Genomic DNA, 10,203 nt, shown 5'->3' on the forward strand with positions numbered 1-10,203 from the left:
TTAGTTCGAAAACTATTTATTAACTGTGTCACAAAAATGAAGTCAAACTGAAGAAGGATGAGGTCCTCGAAGTAGTTAATGTCTGAAAAATGGGAGAAGTCCTGGACCGGATGGGTGTACTGAGGGATTCTTGGAGGTCTTCTGGGGTGATAGAGGTAATTACTTAATAAGATCTCTCACGTTTGAATACTCTCAAAAACGAGGACACAAAAACTCACAAATTACGTGTGTACCTAGAGACAATAAATCAAAACACTACCTAAACTAAACAAAATGGTTTCTATTGTCATAATTATCGGTTTTCTTTAAGGTTGTTTCGATACTGTATCTGTTTTAAATATACTGTTTAACAAAGAGCATGAATGTTTTATGACTGGGTGATACATTGGGAAATAATCAAGACAGATTTATGATCTTATGCAATATACTGAAAATTATTCCATTTCAGGCCCACCTGTGTTGATCGATGTTGAACTGCTTTATAAAACGTTCTTTGTTGAAGATATGTCACGTGGTTGTTTAAATTGTACGCATGCGTGAATCAGTTATGGATAGTTATGCAATACCGCACTCAGACTGATTGCAGAGGGCGATGGCGAAACTGTAAGTTTGATTCGACTTTCTAACATGTCAGTGTCTGGAAATAGAGATGTACTCGAAGGATTCTTCTGAAATAGTGTTATATTGAACATTTAGAGGTTTAGAGAATGAAGATAATGTACGTATTATTTTTGCTTGTTGTTTAAAACTGCAGTATTCCAGCTGTATGACGTGGTCTGTAAATACTTAAGTCTACTCCAAACGGCATAGATTCAAACAATATAGGAATACGATAATTATGACATACGGTCAACAAGTCCCCCAGCCTGACCACACAATCCATCTCGGCACCCTCATTGTCTTATGCCTGATTTCCTTTGTATTAAGATAGTATGTCTGTTACATATCTCCATAAACAGAATCGTTCAGACGACAAAAGGAATGTAATAACCAGTTGCTCGTCCAGTTAATTTACTTTCTGTCGGTTATATCCGGGCTTTCTTATGAAAAAGAGAGGAGTATTCCTGAGACATCACGTACAAGACAAGTTAGATTGCAGCTGCATGTGTTATGGAGATCTGAACAGTTTTTGTAGCAACCGTCGGCCATTGTAGCGGGAGGTGACCTCAACATATGTTATGGCGAAAATTCAAATGAATTGGATGTTTATATATATCTTGAGCACATGTATATTATTAACTTGTACTACATTACATTCTGTAACTTTTGACATCATATATCATATCGTATCATATCATATTATATCATATCTCATAAAGTATGTTAATTTTTGTCATGTCATGTCATGTCATGTCATGTCGTGTCTTGTCGTGTCGTGTCGTGTCGTGTCGTGTCGTGTCGTGTCATGCCATGTTACGTTATGTTATTATGACGGACAAACAGATAGACAGATTTATTTGTATGTTATGTTATGTTATGTTATGTTATGTTATGTTATGTTATGTTATGACAGATAGACAGAATTATTTGTATGAAGGCCAATTGACCCAGTGTACAAAATATAGTAATATCTAATTTTGTTGAGAACACGGACATTAGAAATTTTGCAAAATGTATCATTGTATCATTGTTGGATAATTGACAGAGTCTTTCTAAACAAAAATAATGATGATCAACTGCCTGGGATAAACATATCCCGCCGACCTGCATACGTCGGTTGGTTGGTTGATTTGATGTTTAACGCCGTACTCAGCAATATTTCAGCTATATGACTTCGGTAAATATTCGCCTTTAATAGTGATCGTTTGTGGTTTGCGGACATATTCGTTTTAAGTTTTGCCCACGTGAGTCATCCCAGGTGACTACAAATATAACGTTTTTCTTTCGCCAAATTAATGCTTTAGATAGTACAATTATGATAGAAAAGTTACCACAACTTATGTCCTATTATTTCACGTAGGATTATGTCCCATTTCCAAACACCCCACTTTCTGTTTGGTACTTTGTAAGAATTATGAAGAGAAAGTTTTTTGTGTGACGCTAACATTTATCACTAATTCTAAGAGGATATTGGAAATGAATGTGAACAGCCACGTTGTCTCACTGTTGATGTAAATAATCTAGCCTGCTGCCCATGTAACTTAAACTTATTTATGTATGATCTTCATATGTCACGGTCTGTGACCAGAAAAGCAAATAAAGTTATGTCTTATTACCGCTAGTATCCCTGTTGGCACTTTCATAAAGTTCAATTTCAGTACATTTGTTGATAAACCACACTGACGCATATACATTTTTGTAGATATGAATCATTCTACTTAACTGTGGATACACTGGGCACACATACATAACAAAACCCCATGTCCGATGACTTGATGCCTTGATATGCAACAAGAAAGAATCTTGTTTATCCAGTGCGCATATACATGTGTCCAGTCTACCGCGGGCTTTGATGTGGCGTCAGTGTCGAATGGTTTTGTGATAGTTGTGGAAATATTCGTTGTATATCGTATATTTTTGTTACTTACTATCCTCGTATTTGCTATAGGAAAACGGATATTACCAACAGTAAGTCAGCTAACTGGCATACCCACTGACTGCTACATTCCTTATATGGGTTAAACGGTACTGTTTGTATGTTCTAGTAACATCCGAAGATTAATAGAGACAATTTTAAGACAGTACAAGCTTTGGAGCGGAGAGATAATATGTTCAGAAGGCATCTGTTGTGTATAAGAGGATGTCTATGACCTGAAACGTTATAACGTTAGATCGCGGGGATGAAACATTATAGCAAGTATTACACGCATTCACACACGGAAGAAATTTATAGTTGATATAGTATATGTTTTAATTAATCTGAAAAATATCAACAGTAAGCGGATATACAATTCCTCTTGAAAGTACTAAAGTACTAAAATAACAACTGTTATTTACTGAACAGAGAGTTCTTTTCTGATAAATCATTAACTATAAATTTCTTCTCTCATTTTTCAATGCAGTTCCCTTCAAATTTCTTCTCTTTTTCTAAACAGTTAAGAAAAACGTTGACATGATCACAACGTGATGATCATGTTGAATGTTACGCTGTGAGATCTGTCAAATCTATCACGGATTTGGTGCCATCTACAGGTACAGCCATTTCAACTCGTTATTGGAAACGTTCAGGAAATATTTCTTTTCTCCCTTAATCCCATCTTTCATGCATGCAATACGCAAAACATATACTCAGTGAGATCCATAAACTAAACTAATGACCATTCAATAAGATATCGATGGGAGTAGGGAACAGTCCCTTTGGATTTTATGATTTAACATAAAATTACATATTTATGTACAGTTTATAATAATATGAATATACAAAATTCATCACCACTAGCCAAGTTCACTAAAATGTGAGTGGGAAGTTGTCACGGATAAACATGAATTCTAACCGCTTTCCGACTGATGTGTATTTCGTACACGGGCCTGGCCAGGCCATTTAATGTGTTTCCGAAAGGGGCGAAAGTGGTGTGTGCAACCCAAGAGAGGGCTTTAGGGGTTGCTTATATAGAATTTGGGAATTTTGAGATTTGGAATATATGCCGATGGGGTTGGAGAGGAGAACTAAGGGAGCTGGGTATGGTGGATGTTTGTTTGTTTATGTGATTTGATTTGGTAGATTATTGTGATTTTAGATGCGTTTTATTAGTTCCGTTTTGATTGAGAATACGCCTAAGGCTTTGAAGTTTTCTAGTTTATTTTGTGGGTTTTGTATTGCTTCTAGAGTGAGAGCCTTGTTTAGATTGAGGGTGGTTTGTAATGCGGTTCGATGTGTTACATTAGGTAGTGTGTGCAGTGGATGAGTGCGTGTTCTGGGGGTTTCTAGTTGTTTGCAGTGTGGGCAGTTACCTGTGGTGTTTTTAAAAAAAAAATTAGGTGGTTATTTAGGTTGGTGTGTCATGTTTGGAGTTAAGTGATTACTCTGTCGATATTTTTTGATGGATGGAGAATTTTTGGTTTGGAAAGTGGTTTGCTGAGTACTTTTTTGATTTAGCTATTAAAAGTTTAGATATATGTTAATCACAATTTTTGGTGATTTTTTGCTTGTTTACACTTTTAATTTCTGATTTTGAGATTGGTAAGTTTAAGCTCATTTCTGGGATTTTGAGGGATAGTTTAGCTGCTTTATCGGCGTTTTCATTTCCGTATATTCCTACGTGGGCGGGTATCCACAAGAAGGTTATTTGTTTGTCTGCCTTAGTTAGGTCGCTGGAGCTTTTAAGTATTTTATTTATTAATTTGGGTTGGTTTTTGGTATTTTGGAGGGCTTGCAGTCCACTTAAGGAGTCAGTAAGTACTAGAATTTTTTTTATGGTTTTTGGATTCTTGATTATGGAGGGCTGATGCCATGCCCATTAGTTCTGCCGTGAATTTTGATTGGTTGTTTGGGAGTCGGAAGGATTGTGTGGTTTTAGTTGGCTGTGTGGTATGGACTCCGAAACCTGTGTGTTTGGAGGTCGATCTGAAGATCCCTCCGTGTAAATGTGATACCAATTTGGCCAATTTTCGTGTATGTATGCTGGTGTGGTGGTTTTAGCTATGTTTGGGTGGGTTTGCTTATTTATTTGGCTAGCTAGTGTTGTGTCTATTTTGGGTATTTTAAGTTTAAGGGTGAAGATATTTGATTGTTTGCAGTTTTGTTTAAGATTTTTAATTTGGTGTTCATTTAGGTAGTTTGTTATTCTTTGGGATATTGGGGTAAGTAAGGGGTGTCTACGAACTAGAGCTTGGTTTTGGGGGCTGATGTTTTGGTTTTTTAAGTTGTGGATGAGAGGGTTTGATTGGGACGCGGCCCATAAATTTAAGCTTAGCTGTTCCCTGCTTAGACTTAGTGGCATTTCTCCTGTTAAGGCCTGAAGTGAAGTGTAGGAAGTGCCATGTTGGGTGCGTGTAATTAGTTTGAGAGTCTGATATTGTATTGAGTCAAGTTTTTTAGATAGAGAGTTGTTTAGGGTGTTGTATATGGCGCAGGCGTAGTCTAGTTTTGATCTAATTTGTGATATGTAGAGACAGAGGAGGGTATCTTTGGAAGCTCCCCAGTTAGGCATCTTAGGGTGTTTAGGTCTTTACTGCATTTAGTTGTTAGGTTTTGGATGTGAGCATCCCAGGTGAGATGTTCATCGAAAATAAGTCCTAAGAATTTGGTTTGTTTTTGAAATTTGATTGTTTGGTTGTTTAGCTGGAGCATTGGGGAGGCGGGTTTCATGTTTTTATGTTTGAATACTATTGCTGTTGTTTTTTCTGAGTTAAGGGAGAAGCCCCATTTGTCAGCCCATTGTTGTATTTATTAAGAGATTTTTGTAGTAAATTTTGGGCCATGTTAATGCTTTTAGTGCGGATCCAGAGTTCTCCATCATCCACGAATTTTGATGTGTTTATTTTAGGGGCTAGGCCCTCATATATATCGTTTATCATTTTATTGAAGAGTGTGGGGCTGAGGATACTGCCCTGGGGAGTGCTATTTTCTAGGGGACATAGTGCTTGGTCTATACCCACGGTTATTTTACGATTGTTTAGGAAGTCCTGGATGTATAGATATCCTGTATACATGGTATGAAGTATTCACTACTAATTTCCTCTAATGATGAAATGTTACCTTGTGACATCACTAAGCACCAATACTCAGCAGGATTATTTGGGCAATTGTAAAAATCACAACCCCTAATGTGAAGTAAAACCCATCCCCAGTGATTGTTAAGATAACAATTCCTATCTGTGGTGAGGTGAAATGGGGTTTATCGTCACGTCCAAGATAATTGCACTTGTATAGTGACGTGCATGTGTGTGTGTGTTTGTGTGGCTGCTTGTAATAGTCCGGACTGATGCCGATGTATAGTGCTAGCTCACTGAGATACCATGCCGCAGTTGAACATGAATACCCCACTCAGACACAGTATACTGACTCCGAACCGACCAGTCCTTGTTTTAGCCCCTTAATGACGAGCGCCAGACAGGGTAACAACAAGTACCATTTTTTAACGTCTCTTGGTATGACGCGGTCGGGGATCGAACCCCGGACCTTCCGCTCTACCACTAGACCACGGAGGCGGTCTGTATAGGTGGAAGGAATATTATATTTATATTATTACTATAGTAGTAGTAGTTGTGTTACGCGTGGGATGAACGGCAGGGGTTCCTGCTAATACCACGAATAACCATTACAAGAATCTCACAATAATTTCTGAAGTTTAAAGCTAGATTTAATAATTAAAACAAAGGAAATTCACAACAATTCTCAGTTACTGGGTAAGACACTCATATACAAAGTTAATCTGTTTAGGCAAAGCTATATGGCAAATGTACAATATAGATAATAGTCACCTCAGATTCCTTGACATCACATTCACAACGTATTCAGTCTCACATAGTTCTTGTCCTTTTTGTCTAACTTTGTCTCCAGGAATAATGCTTGGCTGAACTGCCCTCGTTCAGTCATACCATATATATCCCTCTCCAATTCTTTTTCCTTCCCCGTTTTTTTATAAGATAACTTGCCCTCATATAGTAATACAAAATTCCAAGTAAACTGTCTACTTTAGCACACAACAGAAGGTTGATCAGCCCCCACTAATCAATCACCAAGCCAACTCCAATCACCCTACAACCACGCTTCTCCCCGTCAGACAGCTAGCTTAACTCAACCAAGTATGACGCCGCCCAACCCAAACTGAACCCCTTGTGAACCACACAAATATACAACGTCACTCATTACAGTAGAAGTAGTATCATCAGTAGCAGTGGTACCCATATTAGTAGCAATATTTCATCTATATGACGACAGTCTGGAAATAATCGAGTCTGAACAAGACAACCTAGTGATTGACACCAAGAGCACGATTGTGGTATTATTCATGTCATGGAAAACAGATCATTAGGAGAGCCGGGGGATGTTGATAAATTGCTAAAAGTTACTCACTTGCGACATTCGTACGATGTTCCTAACCTGCCGCGTTTGAATCCAGTTTGGACGGACTAAGGATACAGAAGATATTATGGACCTTGAAATTATCAGTTGTCAAGAGAATTCCATCAATGTAAGACATCTGTCAAAAACGCAAAATTAACCTTTAGAGCTAGACCATGGTCAACTATAAAATGCATCCATCAATGTTGTACATAAAGTTTTATACATCGGACAAATTGTGGCATCACGAACCCTATATTTGAAGAAAAGTGACAAGGATATATCTGCAAATTGGGATCATTGTTTTGATTTGGTGGGAACAAGCGTGTGAAGTTTTAGCTTCATTTGTCCGGTGGTTTCTGATGACAAGATAATTATGATGGAAGATGGACGATGGGCGGACTTCTTAGGGTAATTTTGTGCTTCCAGTTGTCATTTCGGACAAAGAAATGTGATTGACAAGAGCATCATCCACTTTGACTTATCAGAGGTTAAATAATGAGAAGTTTAAAGGAATCCGACCGTGAATCTGACACATCAGAGTTCGACACAACGATCTACTGTTTATATTGATTCAGCTGAATGAAATTCAAAGTTGACCTATTCATGCAAACGACAAGTGGTACAGCTCCATAATATTGATAATATAGGATACAAATTTTATGTTATGATGTCTAGAGGGTAGATATGTGTTTCAAAGCCTGAACATATAATATAACATTCATTGCCATTTTGTGTTGTACAATAGAATAAAAGTGACAAAACCCTTTCGATATTAATAAGAATTCTCCGCCAACGACAGAGTCGACTATAAATGAAGCTTGTTTGAACTTAAAACAGGAACGATTCGGACAAACATTCATATATAATCTTCTTTGTTTCAGGGCAAATCGATGGGCGTTCACAGTATGTGGAGGAATGCTGCTCGTGTGTATCTTAATACTATACGTAACTTCTCGAAGTGATACCCAAGGGAAACTGCTCTTCAAAATCATCCAAAATTCCAAAAAAGCATTCAATGGACTACAGCACACGGGGCCTGGAGCCACCAACGAGGTGGTCCCAACCGATCCCAAGACAATCCTTTGGTACTTTACACCGAGATATTTACCCATGAATCTCACAAGCAGGGTCCCTGTAAGTGCTTGCCCTCAATCCAATTGTTTTGTGACTCGAAATAGAACATTTCTGCAAAGCAGTAATGCAGTGATATTTAACGCACAGTACATCAAGGGCGCCCTTCCACCTCGAAAGGCAGGCCAAGTGTGGATTTTTCACAACAATGAGCCACCTTATCTGTTTGCCGATGACAGAGATTTTTACAAACAACCATGGTCGTCCGCATTCAACTGGACCATGACCTTTAGGCATGATTCTGACATATTCAGGCCGTATGCTTTACTGAAGAAGAGAAGAACAGTGCCTCTGAAGAACTATAGTGCTATTGTCAAGAAGAAGACGAAATTGGTTGCATGGATGGTCAGTAATTGTCTTGACTGGAGCAAAAGAATGGCGTATGGCAAGGAACTGCAGAAACACATTCCAGTGGATATTTATGGCCTATGTGGGAAAATGACATTTCGCAGAGAACAAAATAAGGATTGGCTAAAACTTGTAAACGAAACCTACAAATTTTACATTGGATTTGAAAATAATTATTGTAAGGACTACATAACTGAAAAGTTTTTCAATAACTTTAACCTTGACCTTGTGACCGTGGTTCGTGGCGGCGGTAACTACAGTCGAGATGCTCCACCAGGTACATACATCAACGTTGACGACTTCAAGTCTCCCAAGCACCTGGCTGAGTACTTATGGTTTCTACACAACAATACTGATAAGTACATCAACATCCTTAAACGCAAAGAGGAATATTATTATGAAGCAGAAGAGTACCTCTACACGGATCCTGGAGGATCTCTGTTCCTTGAGCACTACTATGAACAGGAGTCTTTATGTGAAATTTGTAGGAAGCTAAAAAACATTGAAAATCACTCGAAAACAATACCAGACATTATTCCATGGTGGAAAGATGGTATTTGTAGAAATCCTACAAAACCCTTTTAAACCAGAGTTTGACTCTTTACATGCACAGTGAAAAACCTCATTAATCGGGACTTTGCTCGTGAGTACCCATAAATCTGTATAAATATGCATGCATGCTCGGCCAAGATGTTTTTGTACATATTCTATATTTATATGTATATGTATTGTGTTGTTAAAATAACTGTGTACCTCTGATGCCGCTGGTAGTGGCCTGAGTGTAAAAAAAGTTCAGTTCAGTTCAGTCGGGATTAAAACATCATTGATTAAGGAATCATATGTCTATAAAATATGCCAACATACGTACGTGTATTTAGAGAATAGCCAAACAGCAACAAGGGATGTCCCAGGTGGGGTACGTTTGTAAAAGCTGAGTTACGAGGATGTTATGCTGTATATTCCCCATTTCCTGTAACATGTAAAAACATACGGGTAGACATGAGGCAAATGTGTCTATTGTTAAGACGACATTCAGAATTTAATGAAACATTTTAGTATGAAATGACTCCCTTTCAACATCAAAACAAATAGTACTTTTTCCTTCAGTAACATTTAACCCTTTATATCTTCAGTTTCTATTGCTAACATCTGTAAGGATGGTCAAATTTTTAAAAGATATTGATTTAAAAGGAGGGGAATCAATTTTCTGTTTTTCCTTTGGCGCCAAATGGATATATTTGTTTCGTCGGATTATCGAGACTGGTTATTCTCAAGCGTTGACTTTTTACATCAAATATAATTGTGAGAAATGTCTGACATAAAGTAGCTATATAAAGCACATTTTGCTGACGTTGATTTCTGCTATCTTATTGCATGAATACATTGGGCAAATACACACTGTTTAACAATACGTAAATGCCTTTTATCATATAAAAGGTGAGTTTCTCGGCAGGATAAAGGCAATTGATAAAAACGATATCCGTTGGGGTCATATGCGGATTGAGATGCAAATATCAAAGGTCAAGTAGGGACTACTTTCAGCGTTTGTCAACAAACATGACGTTGCCCTTGTCATTCAGCCATCGATACATAAGTAACCATCGGGAATCTGGAGAAACTACTGGGATAATTGCTATCATTATCAAAAGAAGTTAGTCTCATATACTGAAAATCAGTGTCTAACTGTGACGTAGCTGATGTATTTTACAAGTTTCGGCAACTTTGGAGATATAAATTGCGAAACAATTTTGTGAGGGCACTATGCCTGGCCAAGC

General features: G+C 37.8%; 1 protein-coding gene across 1 annotated transcript; it reads left to right on the forward strand.

Annotated features, from left to right (window-relative positions):
- Positions 1-572: 572 nt before the first annotated feature.
- Positions 573-9,586, forward strand: LOC139477046 (glycoprotein 3-alpha-L-fucosyltransferase A-like). The gene is made up of 2 exons (XM_071259607.1): positions 573-603; positions 7,831-9,586. The coding sequence occupies exons 1-2, from the start codon at positions 593-595 to the stop codon at positions 9,011-9,013; spliced, it is 1,194 nt and encodes a 397-aa protein (XP_071115708.1). The 5' UTR covers positions 573-592; the 3' UTR covers positions 9,014-9,586.
- Positions 9,587-10,203: the final 617 nt, after the last annotated feature.

This window comes from Haliotis cracherodii, unplaced genomic scaffold (assembly GCF_022045235.1).
Source record: "Haliotis cracherodii isolate W230 unplaced genomic scaffold, xgHalCrac1.p SCAF_30, whole genome shotgun sequence".
Taxonomy (NCBI): Eukaryota; Metazoa; Mollusca; class Gastropoda; order Lepetellida; family Haliotidae; genus Haliotis; species Haliotis cracherodii.